Source organism: Vanellus vanellus (genome assembly GCF_965231255.1).
Source record: "Vanellus vanellus genome assembly, chromosome: 6".
Classification (NCBI taxonomy): Eukaryota; Metazoa; Chordata; class Aves; order Charadriiformes; family Charadriidae; genus Vanellus; species Vanellus vanellus.
This window is the reverse complement of record NC_138911.1, coordinates 38,411,917-38,439,810: the sequence shown is the minus strand read 5'-3', so window position 1 is coordinate 38,439,810 and position 27,894 is coordinate 38,411,917. Positions and strand designations below refer to the sequence as shown.

The window sequence follows — 27,894 nt, the reverse complement described above, 5'->3', positions numbered from 1 at the left end:
CTGCTATTTGGTGGACTTTGTTATACTGGGTGTGACTGTATGCCACGTCCCTCAGTGGTAGCAGGCAGCTTTGATCCACATTTTGGCCGATGGCACTAATCAAATACAATGTTTCACAACAGGCTGGTTAACCTTCAGCTAAGAAGCATATGATGTATAACAGAAATGAACAGCAAAGATGCAGAGTTCAGTTTAGTCTCATTGTTTCCTTACTTGAGTACTTAGAGTCTCCGTACAATTTAGGAGAGTGTCCAGGTTGCCCTAATGTTATACATGACTTTTTCTGGCAACAGCTAGGGAAGCAACAATAACTTTTATATCGGTGACAAGTGTACTTACGTAGGAGTGGGCATGCCAGTGGCACCGAAGTACGACTTGCTTTCTGTCATCTACCAAAATTAGAGTGTCTTAATTGCTCTTCCATACAGCACCATTAATGATCTACTGAAGAGAAAGTTTTATAGCAAGGACTTCTTTTTTTCCATAATAATACTGTTTCCTTTCCATTATTCTGTCAGTAAATCTTTGATTTTAATATTAAGTCATATAATAAGACAAAAATTTAGGTTGGAAATGACTTCTAGAGTCATCTAATTCAACCTTATGCTTAGAGCAGGGCTAACTTAGACATTAGACCAGTTTGCTGAAAGCCTTCTGCAGTCAAGTTTTGAAGACCTGCTGGCTACAACCATGCTAATGCAGCCTTGTCTTTACTTAGCCTTCATTGCTGCAATGGTGAACTTCCAACTTATATTTAGATTGCTGACGATCACGACCTCTAGTTACTTCTTTGCAGATCTACTACCTAGACAGTCAGTCCCCATCCTACGCTGCTGCATGGGACTATGTCATCCTAGCTGCAGGACTTTTCCTTCATTTCTGTTCAATTTCACAAGACTCCTGTTATCAGTTGCTTGTCTAGGTATCTCTGAATAGCAGCCCTGCCCTCCAATTCAATCCCATTGTCCAAGTTGTTGATGAAGATGTTAACAGTACCATACCAAGTATCAACCCCAGAGCAACACTATTTAGACTTTGAACTGTTGACTACCACTTTTTTTTTTCCCCCACCCACTGGAAGCTCCAGGTATTCTACCCCCATATTACTACACATGATATGGTATAGTATGGTATGGTACAATAAATATAATATAACACAACATAACATAATGTAACATAACAAGCAATATACTGTTGTTGAATCACAAAAGGAAAAAATGGGAAGGAAGCAAACAAACTTGTCAGCTATATGTATATGAAAAAAGAAGTATTTTAAAGGGTCAACCATATCTTTAAGAATCACACCATGATTTTTTTCAATCCCCGATTCACTAACATGAAATTTTCTGACATCTTTCTATCTTCATCATTCTTCAGCTGATCTTCTTAGAAGGATAATTCATGCATTCCTAACTGCATGGATTCCTTAAAATACGCATTTGGTTTAACAACAGCTAAGCATGCTTTTGGAAAACTGCAACCAGTCAGACAGTTTAAGTTGCCAGGTAATCTTTCCTGGTGTACATAACAGACAAGGCTATTTCCAACACCACCATCTCCTTTTAAAGCCATTTGCTACAAATTGTGCACTAAGCTCTATCAAACTAATTTTTTGGTTTTTAAGTTTGTGCTACTGGGTTCAGACAGTGCGGAGGAGAAAACTGAGAAAAATATGCCTGAAGGATGGCTGAAACTGGGATTTGGCAGCTGTCAGAGGGAAAGAACTGAGGTCACAAGGAAAAGCTGAAAGCTTCAACAGCCAAAATCAAGTCATAGAGGCATATATGCTGGTATGTGTATAAAATACAGTAAATTATTGTAGAATATGAGAGTAAGATAAATTCTACTGTGGCAGTTTATTTGTTCACTTCTAGATAGAAAAACATTTTCTCAACTTTGCCAAAGCAAACAAACTGTAAGTGCAAATAGACTTTTAAATTACATTAACATACTAGAAGAACATCTGGTACAAACACTGTCAACTTTCCAGGCATTCTTAGATAAGTATTTGTGGTTAGTGTTTCAGCTGCACTGGGCTTTTTTTTAATTTTTTTTTTTTTTTTCAATGAACTATGCTCACAGTTCATAAATGCTCAAAGAACGTTCTCACAAAATAAATAATAATGAATAAGCTCTCAGTATAAATTTCTTACCCCCCAACACTGCTTTGCAGTACATCTTCGTGTTTAACTCCCTGATGTACAACTGTGGTGTTAGCTTTTGTGAAGATGGTAATTAAGCTGTTTTTATATAAGCTACCTATTACTTCTTAGTCTTGACCAATCCCGTAATCCACTGGTAAAACAAAATTAAAACATGAAAATAAAATAATGATTTGATAAACAACAGTGAGAAATAAAACCATGAAGTACCTTCAGTAAAAATACCAAGCTACTACCAGTGACCAGTACAAATTGGGCTGGTGCCCACTGTGACACAAAGATCCGGAGGAAGGCAAACCATGTGTCATCACATATTCCCAGACTGACTAGCCTACACAGTCTGTGGTACTACTATTAGAAGGACATAATCAGAGCACTTGTTATACATTACTGAGATCAGCAGTATAGCCTTTACAATAACTCTCAGGGAGCTTACGTACCAGTTGCTGACATAGACATTAGGATTGGCAGAGGTTTCTGCACCAATAAAACAGGTGGACTAATAAAAATGTATTAAATGATCTCAGGTTTTTCTTAATTAGAAGAAACTCAGTCATATTGTATCTTAGACAGTTTACGTCTACTTCTTACAAGTGGAAACACTGAAGTTTTTAAAGAATGTTAATCCCAAAAGAGGAAGAATGTTTGATTTTGCTAAAAATACTTTAAAAATCCTAATTTCATTCTGCCACTGTTATTTGGTGTCTATCAGACTGAGGTCAGGACATTCTCATGGTAAATTTCAAATTTTTACTTTTTGTCCTCATAGCACTGTTGGCAGGATCCTGTAAGGTCCCTAGAGAATTCAAGTGATGCTCTGCTGAGTGATTTGTTGAGCCTGAAGTGTGAATTCCATAGTTTGCATGAACTACCTACACCTTTCTGCTGCCAGCTTCGCTCTTACATGCCAATGCACATCAATTCCAACTTGTAATACCCTGAATATTACAGTTCTTGGCCTATTCTAAATTAAGCAAAAACACTGTGCTAAAATACATGATGATTCCTCAGTGTCCACCAAACCTCATATTGGACTGAAAAGACAGCAATTTAATTGTCTAGTTGTTGTCAAGCAAATGACAAAGAAAATCTACAGATACACAATGTAAGGGTAATAACTACTTACTGTTTTAAGGTCATCAAGCTTCTGTTCGTCAAACATACAAAACTGATCAACATATCATCATAAAATTATTATAATTTCAAATCATTGTTGTTGACTAAAGATTAAAACCCCACTTTTCTTCCTTCCTTATTTATTCTAGAAAATATATTCTATTCCTAAAACATACTGAAGGGCTTTACTTTTGCTGGTGACCTGAAGAACTTAATACCTGCCTATACATAGTCTGAGGAAGTTCTGAAAACCCACATAAGGAAGCATTTAATTTTCCGTAAAATGGTACAAAGACAAAACAAAGTACAATTCTATGGCCATTATACTAGCTGGATTTGCAGCCTCAAAGAAGTTTCAGGAAATTTAAACAGATGCCATAACATGTTGCTTAAATCAGTTTGCACAACACAATAATTTGGACCAGACAATGTATTATACAAGAGGAGTATTGGTAAGAAAAGAATACATACATTTTTTGCAATGGAAAAAGTGAGACACTTCATGAACCGTCAGAATGGTAATAGCTGGGCAAGAGGTACCATATTAAGAAAAAAGCTTTTTATTCAAATTTTGGTCCACTTTTCCATAATACTTTATTGTCTCCTTTTCATACTTTTAAATAATACGTCATATTCTTCAACCTTGCTGTGCTTTTAAATGGTTAAGTAGTACCAAGAGCCTCAATTCATTAAATAAGCATTTTAGGATTGACTTACCTATAAAACAGTTTGAACTCACTTACTTTAAACAATGAAATTTCGACTATCCTCAGATGTTCCTAAATTCTATTTATATTCTAAGCAGATTATAAAAGTGTGTGTGTGTGACACAATTATTTGGTCAAATTATAATATACAACAAAAGTAGGCTGTTCTTGAGATTCTCTGAAAAGAATAATTTAACCTGTCTCATGAAAGGTTAAATGAAAGACTGATGCAGGTTAAGTTTTTGTTTTGTCCGTAAGTTTTAAAAATAAAAATTCAAAGCGCTTCTTTTTTTTCTTTTTTCCCCCACACATTCAGATGGGAGAGAAGGAGACTTTATAACTGTACTCGTTTCAGTAAAATGACATATAGTTCACATAAAGTAGAGTTGCCTACCTTGATGGACTGACTGTAAGGTCCTATGCTAGCAGGTGCCCAGTGGGAAATGCTCTGTACATGCATGACCAGTTTTTCATCACGTAACACATCATCCATTGCAACGTCATACTTATGTGCAAGGCAGTCAATGCAAAACAGTACTCCATCAGGTAACAGGGTTTCCACACATACTCTGAAAACACAAGACAATTATTTTTTTCAAACAGTTTGTTTGCACGACCTTTCAGCATTTATTTTCCATGTTTTTTTTCTTTTCGATACTATGTTACGAAATTTTGTCAGGAACATCAAACAAAGCTATCGTATCGCAATAACCTGCTAGCATTTATACTGTTATCTCCTCTCCAAATAATGATCAACCTCAGACTTCCAGCAAGATAATTTCCACTACCAAGGAGAAACTAGCATCATATCCATTGCCTCACTTCCACTTAGTTATTTTTATAATGTGTATCTCTTTATTAAGAATACATGAGTTCTTTTATTTAAAAAAACCTTGTCCACACAATGTTGGAAATGCCAGATAAGTTATGCTAAGCAGCCTTTAGACTGAGTGTATCATTGTCATATTCCTACCTCCACATATTTTTCACTGAATCTCCTTCCAATGGTTGGACTAGAGGTTCAGGTTTCTAAAAAGCAGCAGCTCATGGTTCCTTTACATCCTTCTCACATGTTATCACGCAATACTGAGCATATTTTTCTGTTAATACTTCAAGATGCATGACAGACACACTTATGACAGGGCTAACAACATACTTAATCATTCATTTAAAACTTTCACTTTTGTTTGCTCCAAGGAAGACTGAGTGCCTGGACGGACAGACAGACACAGTCTGCTGCATGTGGCCAGTGAAAAAGCAGGGAGTGTGGCGGGGGAAATCAACATTTCAAAGCCTGAAAAATAATTGTATTTGTAGTCCATGCATAAAAAAGTCATTTAGCTCCCAGCAGGAATCCAACAAAAAATCACTTGTTCTCTTTACATATCATATAACACCACCTTACAAAAAATCTTCTCATCTTGCTTATTTCTTCCAAGAAAACTATTTTTCTACCCTCCTCCCACATGCAAATACAGTATTTTTTCCTCATTACCATCATCATAAGCATGGATGAATGGATTTTCTGCTTGGGCTGGTAAATTTTCAAGACAATTTTGCAAATTTAGTGCAGATCCACACCCTTGAGTCAGTGCTTCCAGCATATTGCTTGTGAGAACTCCCACAACCAGGTCTCTGTGCATAATGCAATGATGCAGCCATGCAAACTGCTGTATAATTTTTCTTCTGGCCAAAATGCAACATAAATCTGTTTGTTCCCTAAAAATAACCATAAAAAGACATTTTCCTGCAACTTCCTAATCTTTCTACCTGTTATTTTAGTGACGGAAGACTATGTGACTGGCTACGTAGATGTGGAGGCTTAAAACATTCAGCAGCATGAGAAATGAAAGAAGCTATATCGGGAGAAGGGTATATGTCATAAAAAGAACTTAAAATACATAGTGGTGGAGATTCATTTTTGTGTAGTTTACAGCTGGGACTAGATCCCTCCTCTTAAGGCACACACAACCAACATTCCATCCCTCTGTGATTTAGTAATCCTGGCCTACAATCAGCATCTCAAAGAAGCCTCTTCCTACTCTCTTTTATTATCTTCTGACACACGGACAGTGTAGGAGAACGTGAATCTATCATGATATATATTATCTTAACAACGTCACTTAACTATTTGTCATGTTACACTTAAAATTCACATGCTTATACTACACTTCATATTCTGTAATATGATTATAAAATATAGTATTTTACATTAGAAAAATTGCTAAAACAGTTGGTTTTAAAAATAAGAATAAGACATGAGGTCTGACCTCATAGTTGACCCTGCTTTGAGCAGGGGATTTGACTAGATGACCTCCAGAGGTCCCTTCCAACCTGTATTAACCTATGATCCAAGTGGAATTTTTCAAACTATAGCAGTTCTACCTACTGAGCATATTATCTCAGTTGCTTAAGATCATGAATTACTGTAATAAGAAAGAAGCCCTTTTGACAAAGGCAATAAAGAATTTGCAAATGGAAAATCAGTTTTAACACAACTTTTAAAAAAAGCAGAACAAAAATTTCATGGGCTAGGTGTTCATTATTCAATTTCCAATGCAAAAAAAAAAACAAAACAAACAAACCAAACCAAAACCAACACACCCAAATAACACAGGAATCACATACTGCATACCCAGACCATCAAGCTGCTTCATTATGTTAGAGGTGGTCTCGGGTGCAACGTTGAAGATTCTGTACAACAGATATTAAAAAGCTATGATTTGGGGATCTGTGAAAGTGTTAGCATGAGTGTATTCAGAAGTCTGAAATCAGTTTTTTTTCATACTTGCATTCTTATTGAATACATAAGTGCAGCTAAGCTACCCATGAACAATCATTATCTGACAGAAACACAAGGCATTAAGAACAACCCCACCGGATCAAGCCAAAGATTCATCTAGTCCAGTATGCATCTTCAACCCCAGCCAATGTATACAAGCAGGGGAAGAAAAGGAACAGAATAAATATATATTGGTACTGTCCTGAAATAGCTCCCAGTATCAAATGATGTGCATCTCAGGCACCTCCTCAGCTAACAATTTTGCTTTCATATGCATCAAAATAAACAGAACAAGGTCAATAAGGTTTGTCACAATGACCTAGAAGGTTCCAAACCTCATCACTTTTAGAAAGACATAATAATTGATAGCAAGGCTTCAGTAAGGCTTTTGACACCGTCTCCCATAACATCCCCAGAGAGAAGCTGTTGATGTATGGGCTGGATGAGTAGACTGGATGGATTGAGGTGGATTGAAAACTGGCTGAATAGCTAAGCCCAGAGGGTGGACACAAAGTGTCTTTGTAGGTGCACAAAATCTCACAGGTGGCCAGTAACTAGTGGTGTACCCCAGGAGTCTATGCTGGGTCCAATCCTTTTCAACATCTTGATTAATAATTTGGAGGAGGGGGCAGAATGTACTCTTGGAAAGTTTGTAAATTATAGAAAAGTGGGAGGAATGGCTGACACACCAGAGGTTTGTGTTGCCATCCAGACAGACCTCGAGAGGCTGGAGAAACAGGCACACAGGAACCTTATGAAGTTCAACAAGGAGAAGCTGAAAGTTCTGCACCCGGGGAGGAACAAACCCATGCTTCAGTATATTCTGGGGGCTAACTGGCTGGAAAGCAGCTTTGCAGAAGACCTGGAGATTCCTGATGGACACCAAGTCAAACATGAGCCAGCAATCCGCCTTTGTGGCAAAGAACGTTGATGATATCCTTGGCTTCATTCACAGGAGCGTTGCCAGCAGGTCAAGGGAGGCAAACAAACAAGAAAAGCAAATAAAATCCCACCAATATAAAAGGCTTGTCGGTTCAATCAAGTAAAAGAGAAGAACCCAGACTTGCAAAAAATGTATTATTTTTCTGTAAGGCCATGGTGGGGGGAGGGGGGTGCATTTATAGGCCTTATGGTATATATTAAGGCAAGAATTTCCAATCCTAGTGTTTTTGAGTCGAGCAGCCCTGATGTGATTACTCCAAAAGGCAGCAAAATTCTACTTCTAAGACTGTGAGGCACAAACATTTGGACAAAAGCTTCATAAATATGGTAACAATAATTCAGTATATTACAGTGTATCATAAATATACTATAGCAGTAGTGTAATCCTACCTTGCTGGTGGACACAAATCAAATTCTGTCACATAAACTGAATTTATAACATTGAAATCTTTCATGCTCTTCATATACAGATGAACCAAAATAATATCCTTCAGTTTCAATCCCTCTGAAGTCATATTAGCTGCAGGATAAGAATAATACAGCTGTTAAAGACGGAATATTTTAAATGTGTGTAGAAAGACAGCATAGGCATCCTGGTTTTGTTCAGCAAAACCAACTGGTGATAAACCTAACAGTTGCCTAAACATGACTAAAGGCTTTGCAACATACTACCTTTCCCCCTGTAATGCCTATTTTTTTCATGAAACTCTTTCTTATGTTAATTTTCCAAATATACAGAAACAGAATACAAATAAAATTTATCCACCCTGAGCAGTGGTGAATTTTTGCCCCAAGAAAACCTATCATGGATTAATGCATGTAGATATGTTACAGTCCAAATTCCTTGTATCCATAAGTTTTATTATCTCGTATTTTGTTTATTTTCAGTCTATGAATGCTAGTAATCTATAAAAGACTTTGAATCACAAAAGTACAGAACTGGAAAGGACAATAACAGGTCCTTTAGTGCATCACCTTCTTCAAAGAAAAGATCAAATATTTATATGCTATTCCAGAGGGATGCTTGTCTAAGCTGTTTTTAAAAACCCTCACTGCAATAAGAATCTCCACATAAACAAAGAGTTATAAATGGCAAGACAGACAATAGGAAACAGAAGTAGCCACAGGAGAAATGAAGGAAAGATGACAGCAGAGGGAAGTTCAAGCAGACAGTTAAAGAAAAGATACTGAGAAGTCAAGATCGTCTGAATATATATGCATAGAAGATTCCAGTCGTAGCATTTAAGAAGAAAGTATTACTTTTACATAGTCAATACTATAACAAGATATGCAAATCAGCTCTGCAGTGTGGACCTTTTGTAACTCATGAGCTAAATAAAGAATTCTTTGAATATAGAACATCTGTAATAACAGAGTCTCACATGACCTAACTTAAATGAGCTATGTAAATGAGCTTCTTAGTGTAACGTTGGGGATCTTGTCCTTTAACGTTACAGTGTGTACCTGTATAGACCTATGTGTTTGTTTTCCCATGGAGAAGTACGAGTATAAAGACAATCTCCGTCGGCTGTTGCCTTAGTGATAAACAAATACTTTTTGTGAAAAACATTTCTATGCTCTTAAAGACAGTTCAGGAGTTGCCACACTTCCGTAAAGGTCAGTTTGGTCACATCAATACTGAATTTTGCTCTAAACATCTCAGCTTTACTTAGTCATACTGCCCTTAGCATTGGCTATCTGGAGGGGAATTCTCGTTGACAGAAAAGGAAGCGTGCACTGAGTGGTATAAGAGATTATATAACAATTAACATAGAACTCCTATGAAGACAAGATACATCCCCAGAAATATCAACTGAGAATTTAGCAGACGATGATAATTCTGTCCAGAAATACAAATGTATTTGAATATTGTCTGATAGCAATCACTAGGTCAATATCAGCTGCTACGTCATCAGTCAAGGAGGAAACAAGGACATTTTTCAGATTTCCAGCCAGCATTTTAGTCAAGAAGAAAGAGTTTTGGCCTGCAGCTAAAAGTTCTGCAGCATTATATGGAATACTGGTGGGGAGGGGGGTGGTGGTGGTGAAACAAAACCAAAACAAACTGCAAACTGACCCCTCACCCAGGTCTCGGTTTAAAATGCATAAGCCAACAAACTAACTCAAATTTGTGGACACGTAACAGTATTAGAGCAAGTTGAAGGCAAAGAGATTTGGATAAATTCATAATTTCTAGCTATATTTAAAAAAAATCTTAAAGTAAATAAAAGCACACTCCCCTTTTCCTCTGCTTGAATTAGAGGAATGATGGGAAATAATTTCTCCCTAGCTTGTAAGTAGAATAAACTCGACCTCCCAAAGCACTGTATCTAGTAGGAAGGCATAAATGATGAACCAGGGTTCTGACAACAAATTCTGTTCCCCGAGGCAGGACTCTTACACTGCACATCTCCAGGATGTACAGGGAAACCATACAGACTTTCTGTTGAATTTCAGGCCAATCACTGTTCCAAATAATTGATAAAATATGATTAGGTGACACTCAACCTTACTTAGACAGAACTGCCTATTAAGAACTGACCCAAAATATAACATTGGCCAAGGTACAGCTTTATTTTTTTAAATGGGTTATCCAGAATTCTTATGCCGAGAGCCACAAAAGACAGCATCAAAACCGTCTACACAAAGTAGCACTTTAGACTAAATTTTCATGTAATAAAAATCTACGTAGTCCCCTTCAAGCCTATGGAGCTTTGCCATGGTACAGCTGCACCAGAGCTGCTTTATATATAGAGCACTGCAATCTTTGTCATTTTTCAACGCTATCTAAAGAAAAGTTTAACAAAAGAGTTTAAGAAAATAAATGTAAACAGTAATCAGTTCTTGGCTTCACAGGGGAATTCCATTCACTTTACAGAACAACCACATATTTCATAACATCTGGTAATAAATTTCCATTTCTGAATCCTTTTGGCAGCACTTATCCTCTTTAGAGGTGATTAAATCAGTTAACCCAGCAAAGAGAAGGTTGAAAGACCTGTGCTTATTCCATTCTCATAGCACTGAAGACTGAACTGCTGTATAGATCCTAAGTTTGAGTTCAGAAAAAGCCTTGTGCATACTTGCAGATCAGTTAAATTCTCAGAAACAAATTGTTTCCTTTGCCATGACAGAACCACAATTCATTCAGTCTTCCACATCCACTTCCAAAGAGAGAAGAACGAAAGGAAATGCGAGAACTGACATTTTCTACCAAGGATGAGAGAATGACTATTTTTCTTGACTATAATACAGCTAATACAATTAATCTGCTGAAAGCAATAGGCTACTGTACTAGTCAGAGACACAATCTTTTTTGACAGATGCTAAGGCAAAATTATATAATGTTTGTACTGGCAGATTTCCATTCAAATATAATGAGAACAAAATAAAACTTTACACAACCCTTTTGCTTCCATTTGCAGATTATGCCCAGAAGATTTACACTAAATACTATTGTCTCTTACTACAAGTTTGATCATATCCACCTTGATGATTTCCAAGCAATCAAAAACTAGCTTAAGGACCTTTTACAAAGTATAACTTCTTTGCTTCTGAAAAAAATTCTAGGGTTTCTTTGTCATCCTATATTTAATCATGAATACTCAGCTGCACATGCAAAAAATAAGATTTTATAGGACAATACGTCACACAAGTTCATGAACAAGAATATGAGCCTACCTATTTAGAAACTAAAAATTATTTCCATTTTTATGAATGAAAAGAAGCCTGTATAAATATGCTTTACTTGAAATCTGGAATGAAAAAAAAATACAAAACAAAAATGTGAACATTTTATTTTATATGCCAGTATCTTGTAAGAGAGGGATAGTAAGGAACCTGTATTTCATGATTCCCAAGACAGCAATTTCTCCTTTACATTAAGAATATAAATGAGATTTATTGCTACTGACCTAATCCTAGATGCCAAAATGTGCAACAGCTTTCTAGAAAACTTAATTTAAAATTATGGTAGCTACAAAAGTGCTTTAGCAACTAGACAGCATTCATAGCACATGTGCATACTCACACACACAGTATACATTGCAAGACAGCTATAAACCAAGTTATAAAGCAAGTAAGCACTGTGGAAATAGCGTTGTTACAGTGATATGAACACTACTCCGGCTTTCTAGGGTCTTCAAAAGCCAGTCAAATTATGATGCGTTCAATATTAAAGCCAGCAGTCTTGATATCAATGACTCCAATCAAATGCAAAATGAGATGGCAAACTGACAACCACAACATTTAAAGTTATAAAACCATATGATAATATAGATTCTTACTTAATACCATATTAAAACCAGTATCAACAGCAGATAATGGATTAACTGAATAAAGCACCTTGGAGAGAAGAAAATGCTTCCCTTGCTGCCTCTTGAGCGTTTTTGCCTTTTGATGGAAGGAAGTGGGCAGTGATACCTGAAAACCACTGGTAACCGCTCACGGATCTTCCTGAACTTCCAAACGTCTTAGCTATTGGAAATGAAGAACAGAACTATGATTATAATAATGAAAAATTTCAGATTAACCTTATTTTTAATTGTTTCAGTAAGGATAACTTCTACAGAAAAAAAATATCACAAACTGTAAAAACATCTTCAAAACGTATTTACAGACAAACAGATATAAAACAAAAACTTGAAAGTAAGCGTGCTGGTAACAAAACTTCCAAATGCTGCTTGAGAAATCCTTCTCCAACACTGCCTTTAGAAAATATGCCTGCAAGTAGTATTTAGCTGAGAATTTCAGTACTTTCTCTCCTCCTTTCCGTTTTTGCTGACCTTTTACAATTTCTCTACCTGTTTTGATACAGACTTGGCACAACACGTGACACTGTGACGTGACACGTTAAAATTTTCAAAAGTATATCAGTGACACAGGAACGGATTTTCAAATTTATATGCCAAATTTCAATGGAAGTTCTATGTTTAACCTGGTTCTGATAATCTTCACAAATGCATAACGTGTTTAGGCATTTTTTAACACCCCACCAGGCACTTACCCTTATTCAAGAGCCTAAATACCATTCAATATCAAACACTATTATGCTATGAAACTTAGTTTTCAGGAAAGTTTACTAATCTTTGGGTGTAGGGTAACAGTGATGCTGCTGTACTTCAACGTGGTACCAATCCATGAACTCAGGTTTATCTTGCACGAATCACCTCATGTCTGAGGCAATGCTAATATCAGGCATATGATTAGTTACTGCAGCTCACCTAAGGCACAGTAACTTGCTAAGCTGCTATACTTGATCATGCATGTCACCCTGAGGTTGATTGGGTGGGGACAGACTCATACACTACGTAAGCAAGTTGAGCAGTTGCGTTTTGTACTTCTTTTTAGAGTTTGCTTTTCTATCTTCAATTTAAAAACAGTAGAGTATGGGTACAGGTGTGGTTAGACCTTTTAAATAAAACTCACTCCCGCCACTCAAATAAGCGATTAGATTATAGTCATTTCATTCAGGCAAACAGAACATATTAATGTGTGTTCCCCGAAAGAAAGAAGATAATGGCTTAAGCTCCTTCTGTAAAATAACTTGAAATGTTTCATTGCTACAGATCTATTGATTCCTATCAGAAAAACGCATTGTAGTAGGATCTCTTTTTTTTCAAACTGGTTATTAAAGGTCACGAACATTCTTTCCAGGAGTGTTCTTATAGTAATTAACAGTGTACTTCACCAGGGCATGAAATACTCAATATTACTTTTCTAATGAAAGCTGTGCAAGACTCACTGAAATCCAAAGAATTATGTTTCAAAGACTTCCAGATGATTGGAATGTTTTTCTGTGGTTCATCCTCTTCTGATGAAAGGAAAATATCATCGTTGCAGTTTACCTCACAAGAACAGCTATTGACTATAGTACCTGAATATTCCCCCTGCTTGAGACAAACAATATAAAATAAGCAAGTAAACAGCATACCAAGCAGCATGAAATCACTACATGTTATCATTCAAATTTTGGGTTTCACCTACAAAAAAATACTATAGCTCAATGGGTACTTAAGCTTAGAACAATTCATGGAAAAACAGCATTAGGGTTTCACACTACTTAGATTGCAGAAACTGGCAGAATACAATGTGCTCCTGTTGACATAACATACGGAATAAAAATGCAAACTTAGTAGTAAATAAGAACAACAGCTATGAAAAATTATGAGACTCAAGATAAGAGACGGAAAGAATACTATGATGAAGAAATGCTATTCCGCAATTATATACAGGACAACTATGTTTTCCAATAATAGTATAAATTAAGTGAAAAAAGGAACAAAAGTACAGAAGTATCAATTTGATAATTAACACTGTCACTAAACACTTGAACCAGAGCAAGAGACTAACAAGAAAGTATTAAAACTTTACGGAACTTTGAATGAATGCAGTCCGTGTAAAAAAAATAAATCTCTTTCTATTCATCGCACAAAGACTATCCCTTCCACCAAACTCACCACAGTTTGGGACGTTGAGCATTTTGAGATACAGAAAAGAGCATTTCCCAAGATTTATACATCAAAGTAATTTCTTGACAAGGAAGGAAAATAATTCACTCTACCTTCTCTTCTTCCCAATTGCTTCCTTAGGCCTAGGAAGAGAAAACTACCCAGCGTGCCTTTTAAAGCAAAATACACAGCCAGAGCGCATACTGACCAGTTTTCCAAAATTCTGTGTTCATTATATTTTCAGTAAGTCATGTAATTACAGCATGCATATATGTACTCTCTTAATTTTAGAGCAATCAGAACCCCTACTCTCTTCCATCCGATTTTCCAAGGCAGCCTAATCTGCAAAACACATTGACCTTGGGATCACTGGTGTGGCTAATACTACTTGTCTTCATTTAAACCCAGTATGAATTATGACACAATTTATCCATAAACCTTAACCAAACATCACTGCATGCTGTAACTCCAGATTCTATCAATTAATTTTCTGCTCGAAGGTCTCAAATTTCATATAGTGTCTAAACTATGCATTTTACTGCCGGTGTCTTAAATACTAGATTAACAAAAATGACGATAAAGCCAAATAAAACATGATGAAAAGTTGATAAAATATGAAGCCTTCGGTAATCCTTAAATATGGATTAGAAACTGCTGAATATTCTTTTAGCTCACAAATTAGTGTAGTATCTATGGAATTTCCATACAAAATGTCTGTGAAAAAGAACAGTAACGTACCAGCTAAGCACTCATAAGGTCACCTGAAGTTTGACCCTCTGCATTCTCCGTTTTTTAACAACTATATCTCAACAAGTTGTCAAACAAAAGCGGATATATTAAAAATTATTAATCAAACCTGAATATGGACATTTTTTTTAAAAATAATTTTATTGTATGTTGTTCTTTCCTTTGGAAAATGAAACATATCTTAATGCAACTTCAAAGTTTTCTCTTTATATTAAGCAAAAAAAAAAAAGTGAGGAAAAAGGCAGAAAACTACAGTATGCATGAGAACTGAGCATTTATATTGATACTTGACTTCACTTTAGAGAAAGGATCCAGTTAAGTTAAAGCACTGTATTTAGAAATTCTCAGGAAAGCCTGAATTACAAGAAGGTCATTACCTACGAGAGGAAACAGCTCTGCTGCCTCTAAAAGGGCTCAAGGGGAGTTTTATAAGCACAGTAAACACGAAAGGTATGCTTCAAGAGGGGCTGATGTTCTTTGATTGGACCTTATTTTATTCATTCCTCCAAGAAGGCATGAAAGTCAAGGTAATAATCTACTTTATGTGAATCAACTGTACATAAGAGGTTAAAAGAAGTCAACTAAATGTAACATAATAGCGCAAAGATGAAAACTGCAATTTAGCCCAAACACTACATGCATTCCAACTTTAAAATATACAAGCATCCAACAGCATCTATACCACTTCGGTCTCATTGAATTACACTTTGGACTACTGCTGTTGGGAGATATATTTTGTCGTTACCCAGAGGACTGCCTGATAGCCCCTAACCTTTCAGGTATGACTTAGAAAAAAAAGAAGCAGGAAAACAAATCTGTAATTGAAGCAGATCTTAAGATGGATTATGCTAGAGGAACCACAAAAATTCCTTTTTTCTTTATGAAATTTCCATATTTTTAGCCCCAAGATGTCACTTTATAGAAATATACAGACTGTATAGTGGCTTGAAATGCTAAATGTGCTACCATCTCCTTCTTGCAAATTGTGGTTTTATTAAATTAGTTGCTCTCACTGGCTAATTTGTAATGTCCATCATGAAACAATCAATTTGCATTGTAACATAGGCACTTACTGATTACTAATGTAACATACAGAGCTTGCACCTCTTGCTCCTGCCCCCCCGAGTAAGCACGCACAGACATGGTGATATGAATGCCACTATCACAACGCTGTTTTGGGGTTTGTTTTCACATCACCTGGATTTCAACTTCAATATGGCATGACAATCCATCATCAGCCAAAAAATATGTTAACTGTAGAGGTAAAAGTTCCAGCTTGCCAGTATGACAGTCACTTTGTTTCTCGCTTTTGTTAAATTTTACCTAATTACCTTTTAAGAGATCTAGAGATGCAGGTATCTTGTGTAGGTACTATTATAGACCTGTTACTTCTCTCCACTCCCTAACCTGGAGGACTGAATTTATACGCTCTGCAAGTGAACGTGAAAAGAGCACCTATTCCATTTTTATGCCATCTGTGAAAATTGGTCTTTCAAATATGTTTGTAAACATGTTTTCTGCAAAATGTGCTTCATAAAAAATTCATGGGGATGTAGCGAGACTCACAGACTGTATCACAACTGGTTTGGTCTAACTTACAGAACTCCCCTGTAGCTCTGTAATTTGCTAATACTACAAATGTTGCAAATTGATGCCCTGTTAAATTTTCATATCATCCACAGTCATATCCCTTTTTCCTAAAGATGTCAATATTTTATAAATTGTTAAGCTTATATCAATATTGCTTCACAGATATAAATAAAATTATACATCTGTGTTCACACGCATACACGACCAGCTGGTCAATTGCAGAATTTTTGGAAATTACTAAGAAGTACTAGAAATTCTAAGATGTCTCTTACATACACCAAAGACCACAAAAATAATTATGGACTAGCATTGATTTCAACGGCTATGATACATCACAATGATTCATTCACGGCTGTCTCCCACAATGCTCCAAAACCCTAGGTAATCAATCACGTTCTGCAGCAGCACAGGTGCGGGCTACAGCAGAAGTATTAGGTGTGGAACCTGGCGCTAGAAGTACAACAGGCTCCATGCCAGCCTAAGTAGAGCTGCCAGACTCCGTTTTGTAGCTATATTCAAATCTCATACAAATGTTGGTCTTCCGTTCCTGTCGACAGAGAAAGTAATCTAAAAATTTAAAACGTAAAGTTATAGACTGCCACAAACAGACTAACTTTCCCTGGATAATACTCTCATCACTTTAAAACCAAAACCTCAAGCTTGCTATAATGACATTTTAATTAAATCTTACAGAACCTATTTTATCACATAACATTTTCATGTTACTTCACAGATGCAATATATTTTCCCATTTGTTACACTGTTTCTCCCACACCCACTGTACATTGTGATACCAACCTAATTTTGGATCAGAGCCTGCATGCATGCATATGCTTAACTACATTCACATAACTCATGTCAGTGATGCAAGTGCGCTCAGAATGAAGTTAAGCAAATGCACCAGTGTTCCAAGATCCAAATTCTCCTGTTGAAAAAGCCTCGGAGCTAGGACTTTGAATGATACAGCTGAAATTCCATGCAGTGGTCTTTTATGAAAACAACAGATTGCCTTCTGAAAAAGCTTACATCCTCCACTACAGAAACTGGTATAAAAACCTATCAACACAATTCCAAAACTGATATTTCTCCCACCGCGCCGCAGTGAGAATACAGCGGGGCAGACAGACAGAAAACATAAGGAAAGACTATGATAATCTCTTTATTCTTTGTGGTCTACCTTGATAACAGAACTCCTTGAAATAAATACAGTAAGAGAGACCACATGCATCTCCTTGCACTATTTCAAGTACAATACACAGACGCATAGGAAAAAAAGTCCTTAACTCTGAAATACTTCCAAATAAAGTCTCTTCATTATGAAAAGAGAACAAAAAATTCTCTTTTCTCAGAGAACTGGACTGAATCTGCAATCAAATGGAGTAGGAAAGAAAATCCTTTATTATTATCTTAGTGTTTGAAATAAATCAATGTACAAAAAAAATTTTACGGTATTTGTTACAAAGTTTTGAAAACATAGCTACAAAGGTTATCTATATTTTTATGATGCAGAAGCAAAAGTAAAGGTTACCTAGGAGAAGTATCATTAAATGATGACAAAGTATTCCAAAAGTGTCACCCACAATTCCACCAAGAAAACACATTTTGCAACTTGAAATTGAAAAAAAACCTTCCTGTTCCCCCTGATATCACTTACAAAGTCTAATTCTACACCTGAAGTCCTAAATGGAGATTAACTAACATAACTCAGGCCAGAGGAAAACGGACAGAAATAGGCTACAAAGTTAAATCAAATCTAACCTGCAGGATCACGCTCCTTTAGCACACAAGGCATGTAAATATCTCCCAAACACCTTTCCTAACTTTTAAAATCATCTCCAAATAGACCTGTGAAATAGATTTGCTGACGTTTAACAGGAGCATAAGTGCTTGCACTTGTGTTGTCCAAGTAAGTCCAGATCTTTTACAAACAGGAAAACGAATGAGCTTCACAATATCAATTTATGACAGGTAAATTGAATGCAAAATTACGCTATAAGAAAGAGCAGAAGCAGGCATGATTCCTCTATCTGTTACAAGCAAATAGGCTCCTTCCTTCTGCCAAGTGTAGACAGAAAACTACAGGACTTCCTCTAATTCGGGGCTGCAGTTTCACAGCTTGGGTCATTTGATGTATGTGTGCTTCTACTCACTGGAACTTGGGGAACAAAATGTTCATTATTAAATGTGGGAAAGAGAAAATCTTAAAGCATGAATGATAGCTGTTATGTTCACTACTGTCATCAGAAGTAGGTTCACAGCAGCAGAAGCTCCAACAGCTTTAATTTCTGTTTCTGGTCATTCAAAAGCCAATACAGCAGAGTAGCAGAATAGTGTAAGACGGGAAAAAAAAGAAAAAAAAAAACTCCAACCCCCCCAAAAAGTTTTGCAAGTTCATTGTGTTGTCAAAGTAAAAAACCCTGTTTCACAGTTGTATTTCTTCCTAATTGAAATTATTCAAAATTAAGTTTGTATTGACTACAAAAGCCAATACACGTGATTTAAAGCTTCTGGAGTATGCTTCAGAAATTGCTGTCTCCTCAACAAAAAATCCTACATTTTAAATGTACAAAGTGATAGTCTTACTGGCAAAGTAAAATATCGATGAAGTTAGGTGTCTTTATTATGTACATCACAGTGGTGACCTTGTTTTTTACAATGAAGTAAACGAGCCATTCCCAAATTTTGAGCATTAGTGTTTTATTAGCATTATTATTTACCCTTAATGTTTTTGTAAAACACATAAAAAAAGTTACCTTAAGCCATGTTTACCAAACTTTTAACAATATCTTAATTATAAAACCTTATATTTATCTCTTTAGCTTTTTCTGTATTAGTGGTAATGAAAGAAAAGAGGGGGTGTTAAAAAAAAAGCTTCAATTACTATGCAAAAACACATCTTGAAGTTGCCCAGTAATGTATTAAACCAGAACAGTGAGTAAAATGTTATTTTCCCCCAGGCACAAGGGCTCGTTTTGCTGCCAGAAACAATCTAAAACAAATTTCTACGCAGGCTTTGTAGTTAAACATGAAGAGATTTAGCTGAAGAAAATGCATTATAGAGGAGGAAAGACAGCAGAGACTAAGGTACACTAGCTGTAATTGCACAATGATTATAACAGTAAATTCAAAGAATATAAAATTAACACCTGTGGCATGTAACTAAGATAAAATGAATATACAATAAAAGTTAAAAATATGTATATGTCTCAGTTGAAATGATAACAAAACTGATGTCATAATACTTATTAGAATTACACATCACTGTGCGGTCTATTAACAGTTCCTACAAAGTGCTTACATAAGTGGCTACTTTATACCTTGTTCATAATGCAGTATGTTTTGCCCAATTTTCAGTAATCCCTTGAAAGCCCGAAACTAAAATTAGTTCTCCTTCTAAAGCAGTTTTTCCCTGCAGTGATTCGTTATTGTAGGATTGGCTTTTAAGTGTAGAATTACTAACTGATATTCAAAGTTTTGTAGGGCTTGTAAGCGACAAATAGTGAGAAAAAGTAAATACTACAGACATATCAATCTTGAAGGCATCTCTTATCATTATGCAGTTAAATCACACTAACTTAGTAACAAGTTATGCTCTGAAAGACTGACTGGTTCTCCATATTCATAACCTTGAAAACCTAGCTTATTTTATCGTGACATAAAATAATCTATAGCCAAATGATTCTGCTGCTTTTTCTTATGAGACAACCACTGCAGAAAATAGACCGTTTTCCTTTTAATTATACAAGATATTAGTTTATACACCAAAATCCAGGGCAAGCCTCTGTAAACCTTACCTCTTCGAGAGTGTGACAGCTTTGTCTACAATGAATTTGAAATATGATTTACTACAACACTGCTTGAAACTGTGAGGCTTTAACCAAATCTTAAACATATACATAAGAAGGGGAAGAGCTTCTGAACAGATAAAAGTAAAATCTTGATTCTTATATAAAATGTTATGCATTTTAATATGATTTTTTGCCTGATTTATGTAAAGCTTTGTGTTTTTCATTTTCCCTAGCCTGTCACATTGTAGTGATGTATGGTGCATTTTAGCATCAAGTTTGCCATCAGCAATAAAGTCAGTGCCCCCAAAGAAATATTAATATATTATCACTCTTCCCCACCATGCCCTGCTCCCAAATTTTCTTTTATTCAGCCTATTTGGCTTTGCTTCACATAGTTAGTTGATATCCCTTTCACAGTCTCCCATACAAATATTTAACATCTTATTTTTGAAAGAAATCCCAAACTACAAATTGACAGGATGAAATACAATTTACTTTCCAAAGCGAGAATGAGGACATCATGAAAGAAAAATGTACAGGTATTTTATCTGTTTGGAAAAATAAAAAAGAGTGTGTGTGGGGGGGAAGGCAGGATCTATTGAAAGAAATTCAGGAAATGTAGCTGCTCGAGAGACATGAAATGTAAAATACCAATATAATAACATTCTATAACAATCCCTGCACCTAGAAGAGGTTCAGTGATCTTCAAAGTGTAGAAAGAAGTAGGAAGATCTATAAAAAGATGACTGCAACAGTGGTAGGAAGATCATGAGGCACCCTCTTCAACAAAATACTAGGACTTATAGATGTTCAAGAGGAAAAAAAAAAAATCATTTTACCCACAAAATAATGAAAAGAAAAATAGAAAAGTGCTGGCAAATACTAAGGAAAATAACTTCTGTTTTGACCTTCTTAGCTCTGCTCACATAAAAGTCTGCAATATTTAAATCACTAGATTTCCTGTTCCTGTTCTGCTGTTTCCATGGAATCATTAGCTAAGAGACTGAATTCCAGTGAACTACTAATAATTCCCTTAAGATCTTTGACCAGGATAATCTCTACATGATGTGAAGTCATTCATTAGATGTATCTTTCATATGGAAAAGATACAAGAAAACCCGGTACGTTTAAGACTCAAGTTTTTAAATCATCCACTTCACATCAGAAACAGCAAAACTGAGATGCCACCTCCCAGCAAATCAACACTGTTCATACAGTTTACTGAACCAGCTGGGTTCCACAGTGTGGCTGGCTGTACTACACAGGTTACACATGTGCTTGACTGAACCACGTTGGCTGATCACCTTGAGGTTTCAAGATGAAAAATGCTACACAAATATACTACCTCCATTCATTCATTTGACACAAGGTAGCATTTGTGTTGAGTTTTTCCTTATGGTAAGTTCTCAAATTCAAATAAATATGTACATTGTTATTTGAAATTACACCCACATGAGAAAATACAGCTTCACTCCAAACTGTGACAAAGCAACATAAAAATAGAAAGCAATGCATATAGCTTTAAAGGAAGATGACATTTGCAATCTACTTGCCTTATTCTCCAGGTGTAATTTTAAAAAATGAAGGTAGGCTACAGGTGCAAATGCATCAGCCGAATGCACAACCACCTTGGCTGAATCTCTGAAATACAAAATTATTAGCATCAAATATTAGTATATAATTTTACACGTAGACAATACTTAATCGCCATATAACACAGACTCCAAGGTAACTCATTGCAAATCTCCTCATTTCTTATTTAGTTGGTATATCAATCAAGAAAAAAAGTTTGCTATATAAAATTGTATTGTTGAATAACACATTATCTTCACTAATTTTCAATTTTCAAAAGGAATAAACTATACTTCCAGACCACTACTGAGAGATTCAGTTAGCTGTAGTCTATGAATGCATAAATGACATTAGGTTTTACATTCAGAGACTAATATGTAAAGCAATCTTTTAATTTCATCAACAGGAGATTTTTTAAAAGCCATTCTTCTTGATTAATGCTCCAGGGATTAGTTCTTGAGGTATTAACAACATACAATATTTCATGCTGAGAAACTGACTGATTTGACCATCTTGCATCTGATATTGAAGACTACTAGACACAACTTTTTAATGCCAAATGTGTTGGTAACAATGATAAACTTCCTGTGTGCTGATTCAAATTAGTTAATTTTAGTTTTCATTTTTACAGACACAATCTGTCACACTGATTCACAAGAGGCAGTATCTGTTATATCCATCTGTATGGTTTTACTACTTAAGAAAAAGGTAGCTCTAGGAAACAAACATCAGAAGGTGAGAAACTCAAAGAAAACATAAACTCAGACACAGTATGAGAAAATCTGAAAATTGTTATAAGTAAGGCTAAGGACACACAAATAATTTTCTTGAAACCACAGTGCCCTTGATATCTTCACAGTATCTCATAAGATGAGATAGATTTCTAGTAATGCCACATAAAAATCATGTAAACTGGAAACAGTTGAAGTCTTGGCCAGGTTCCACTGACTTAATGGAACTGTAAAATTAACAGAAATATCTGTTCTATAAAATGTGTTTTGGGCTTTAAAGTATAAAAACTCCTAAGGTGATCATCATCACTTCATTGCACAATAAGGCTAAGTACCTTTAGCATAAGAAGCTCCACTTCCCTTTTAGTAAACTTTTAAAGTATTTTGAAAAACAAGCCTTCAGCTTCATTCTTGAGAGTTATTATCAATATTTTTTACAATTACAGTATCACTTATTCCTTTAAGATATTTTAAAGATAGTCCCTTAAGATTAAAGTAATTCTTTTCAAATCATCACGGTGTCTTCTAATTCTAACAGGAATAGGCAGAAAATAACTTTGGAAAACTTTAGTAACAGGAATACATAATTAGAAATAATAAAAACCAGACACCAAGACTCCAGTAGCACCTGGTACCTGGGTATCCTCCATGTCTGAGGATATTTTCATTAAAGATTTCTTGCTTGCTGTTCAAGTCCTATATGGGGAAGTCTGGTACTTTTCAGTGATGCATTAACTATTTAAAACTAAACTATCAGAAAAGCTTATATCAGAAAGGAAAAACAAAAATTTACAGTTATTAAATGTATGTGTCTGTTGAATTTAAAGAACACCTCGGAACTTTAAAAAATATATTTAACTTCAATGTTAAAGAAGCAGTTCTGCTTGTATCCCTGTATGTTCCAATTCATTAGTACAGCAGAACAGATGCTAAGCATTGATACCTACGCTAACTGTTCAATAACTTTAGAATTTTTGAGTATTTATTTGTTGATCAAGAAGTATCACAAATATTAACAGACCATAAATATTTCTTCTCTGTATGAAGTACATTCCTATGACACAGCTAACACATGGGCATTTGATGGGACCATAATAGATACCTAGTTTAATATGCCAATATTTCTCAGCAGATGGGTGACAATAGGTAGACTATGTGTGCTGAAAATAGTATTACAATACATATCAAAAGAAAATATTTTTTCCTAACTACTTAATTTTCTGTCAGCCTCTCCAAACATACATCAGTGTTGTAACTGATAAAATTTAGTCTTGTTCAATAGTAAATGTAATGAGAATAGGTGGAAAGCTGAACAGTTTTGTTTGCATCCAATGATGAGTTAACAATTAAAAAAAAGGAAGTCCTGAAATTACAAGTCACGTCCTGCTTAGTAAAAAAAAAACCAAACAAAAAACCTCAAAACTACATTAAAAGCAGAGATTAAAATGAAAAACATAGTTTTGAGAGACCCTGATAATTATATAATGGCCATTTCATGCTGCAAGTCTGATTCTTTTAGTTGGACCATGACTACATTAGGTGGCTCACATTTGATTATGACGGAAACACAGGAATTGTGTTGAGGAGCATTTTCAGAAGACTTCGGAAAACAAAGAAGTATAGTTGAGAAACTGTCTTAATTATCTGGTTTTGGGAATCATAATCATCTGACCTCTCAAGTCTCCTTGAAGATCTGGGAAATATTTAATCATTTTAAAACACTCAGTATCATTTTCACAGGACAAATGTAACAATTCTGAGAGTACAATCAGTGCTCTCAGTACATGATTATCTTTTCATGTATACAGATTTGCTTTTAACTCCAAACCTAGAATTACAAACCTAAACACAGAGCTAATGGTAAGGTATGTAAATGCAAAATTATACTTCCCAAATATTTCAACTATGCCAATTTACTTGAAAAAAAAATCAAACTATTCTGTGTTCCACAAATACAAATGGGCCTTTATCATAAGAGTAGATATTATATGGCATTCACATAGATGAGAAATATATCTTTATGATTTGCAGAGGTGTCAATCAATTGCACTTTAAATACCAGTGTAAGAAGGACAGGAAATGCTTGGTACCTCCCTCAAATATTGAGCATAAGAAAGCTGACAACTGGATTACAGTAGTCTGCCTAGAAAAACCATATAAAAAACCATCTGACTATTGGTTGAATATTTTGATTGTAAGATCTTGCTTTCATTGCCGAATCTTGTTTATTTTCAAATATTTCACTCAATTTGCCATGCTTTCTTTGTGAGGCATATTTTTTAATGAAGATTGAGAAGAATGACAAGTATTCAATTTAATATTCAAAAGCAAAATTCATTATATAGTCTTACATTAAAAAGATTCCACTTCTCCATAATAAGTAACATATCAAGGCTATATTTTTCTTTTCCTGAAGTAACAGATTTCCTTCTTTTTCAATGGATATACTGTTGTCCTGGTTTGAGGTAAAACAGAACTGATTTTGTTCAGTAACTTCGCTTCTTAGCTGGGCCTCTTCTAACTACTGAAATTAACAGCATATTGTGCAGACAGTGTTCACTCTCTCAGAGTGATAAGACCAATTGTTTATAGCCGATGCCCAGGCATGGCATGCAGAGAGGCTCCTGCTTATGCTTATTGCTATAACCCCCAAGGCCAACCAACTTTGTTATTTGCCACGTTGGAGGGTCGGAAGCGGAAAAGCATAGTGGGGTCCCACCTGCAGGGAGGAGCGGACAGGACAGGTGACCCAAAACTGACCAACAGGGTATTCCATCCCATCTGCCTCATGCTCAGTATAAAAGCTGAGGGATCAAAGGGTCAGGGCTCTGCCTTCAATGGCCGACGTCTGAGGAGGACTCTGTTCATCTGCCTGTGATCCCCATCCTGAATCCACATCCAGAATCCAGTTCCCGTCCGTCACTGAGTCCAGCCTGGGACTGCCCCAGTGCCAGCCGGTGACGTGATTGTCATCTCGGGAGCTTGATACAGTTTTGTATATTTTTCATTATTTCTTTTTATTTTATTATTATTATTTCATTAAAGTAGTTTAGTTCCTTCTAAACTCATAAGTCTCTTTTTCCTCCTCTGCCTCTCTCTTTGAAGAGGGGTAGAGGGGAGCATCTGTCGGTCCTGTCTGGAGTCCCTCAGGTCCCCAGTGGTGGATTTTGGCCCAAACCACGACAACTGTAGAAGCATATTTTGTCACAAGTTTCACCCAATAAAAACATCAACCAGTGAAAACACTACCCGAAAGTAGTGTCATTAATGAAAGGCATATTAGATTTACTCCTGTTTTATTAGGTTTAGGTGACAAGGTTTTGGTAGCAGGAGGCAGGTTGCAGGGAGAGAAGAGACTGAGGGCTGCTGAGTCTGTCAGCAACACTGGTGCTGCTTCTGTGATAATACATTTTAAAAATGGTAAAAATGCTATGAAGCAGCTGTGAGAGGAGTGAGAAAACATAACAGAAACAGCTCTGCAGACGCCAGTCAGTGAGGAAGGAGTGGTAGGAGATGCTCCAAGCACCACAGCAGAGGTTCCATAAATCCTGCGGAAAAGACCATGGTGAAGCAGATTGCCCCCTGCAGCCCATAGAGGACCACATCAGAGAAGATGTCTACACTGCAGCCTGTGGAGGACCCCGTGCTGGACCAGGTTCTTGGCAGGAACCGTGGCCAGTGGAGATGAGCTCATGAAGAAGCAGGTTTTCTGACGGGAACTGTGACCCTGTGGGAGACCCGTGCTGGAGCAGTCTGTTCCTGAAAAACTGTACCCCATGGAAAGGGCCTGCGCTGGAGCAGTTCATGAAGAACTGCCCTGTGAGAAAGATCCCCGCTGGAGCAGTTCGTGAGGGGCTGTAGCCCATGGAACAGACCCAAGCTGGAGCAGGGGAAAAGTGTGAAGAGGAAGGAGCAGCAGAGACACAGTGTTATGAACTGACCACAACCCCCATTCCCGGTCCCCTTGCACTTCTCATTAGGGAGGATGGAGAAGAGTCAGGAACAAAAAAAGTGAAGTTACACCTGGGAAGAACGGGTGGGAAGAGAAGGTGGTTTTAGTTTTGTCTTTTGTTTCTCACTATTGTAGTCTTTTTTTTTTTTTTTTAATTGACAATAAATTAAATTCATTTTCCCCAAGCTGAGTCTGGTTTGCCTATGATGATAACTGGTAAACCATCACCCTGTCCTTAGCTTGACCTACAGGCTTTTTAATTTTATTCTGTTCCCTTGTCTTGCTGAGGAGGGGGGTAAGAACAGCTTGGTGGGCACCTAGCAGCCAGCCAAGGTTAATCCATCACACCTGTTTTGTAGGCAAAAGTAATCTTCAGTGTCTTCCTCTGAAACTTTCTCTAGAAAGAGGTCTTGGAGGAGTTCAGGAATTTAGGGACCTTGAAAATTATGACAGGTTTTAACATCTAAATTGTAATTCTTACAACTTCATTTAGGTTTCAAAAATTGTATCAGGATGTATACCAGAACTATGGCTATCTAAACATTTGGAAACTGTACTAGCACAGTTAACAACATGATTACAAAGTCTGTTTAGATTCAACATATATGAAAAGCAAGAATGAAAAACACAAAATAAAGAAACTTGTAACTTGTTTGATGACAAAAAAATCTACAAAATATTTTTCTTTATAAGTTCATAAAGTGATAGATTTCACATGAATTGCCCCTCAAAAAGCACGTCTTTATGACACGAATAATGTAAGAGCTAAGCGGAGCTAATCACACCAGAGGCGCACAATGCCAGTGTAGCTATTCAGTTTCCATTATGGAAATGTGTATTTAGAACTAGTTGACTAACTGTTTTACAGTCTCCTGTGCCATATATTTATTATTAAATACCCACTGATTTATATATTTGTCTTTTCCTATATTTTTTGTGCATTTATTATTAACTTTTATTATTATTTGGAGTGTTGCCAATAGCAATAAAGACAACTCAGCCAGACCACCTCTGTTTTAGCTTTTCCTAGTTGCCTGAATGGTCGTTAAACCACTGATAGCCAGAAATAAATTTAGAATATATTATAAGATATTCCTACTTAAACTGATATTTGGTTGATCCCAAGGCAAGGGCACAATGTACTTTCCTAAGTGTTCCTCAAATTTTATGAAAAAAACAAAACCAAACCCAAAAAACTCTCTCCACACTACAACCACCAAGAACTACTCATGAGATTTGATGTAGTTTTCTCCAGGCTGTGTTGTCTATGCAAAGAGACCGTTGAAAAGGAGCACTGGGAAGTTATGCATCCAATTCCAATGAACTCCCAGATTTAATCTGTAACACAAGAAGCCT

At 36.1% G+C, this 27,894-nt stretch overlaps 1 protein-coding gene across 1 annotated transcript in view; it reads right to left on the bottom strand.

The window, feature by feature from the left end:
- Positions 1 to 27,894, bottom strand: part of DPH6 (diphthamine biosynthesis 6) — a 213,376-nt gene that overhangs the window by 109,808 nt on the left and 75,674 nt on the right. The window contains exons 8-12 of the mRNA XM_082485511.1: positions 21,833 to 21,924; positions 13,453 to 13,584; positions 12,054 to 12,185; positions 8,100 to 8,229; positions 4,380 to 4,554 (exon numbers count right to left, since the gene is read on the bottom strand). Of these exons, the coding sequence (XP_082341637.1) occupies positions 4,380 to 4,554; positions 8,100 to 8,229; positions 12,054 to 12,185; positions 13,453 to 13,584; positions 21,833 to 21,924 (661 nt within the window). The remainder of the gene's footprint in view (positions 1 to 4,379; positions 4,555 to 8,099; positions 8,230 to 12,053; positions 12,186 to 13,452; positions 13,585 to 21,832; positions 21,925 to 27,894) is intronic.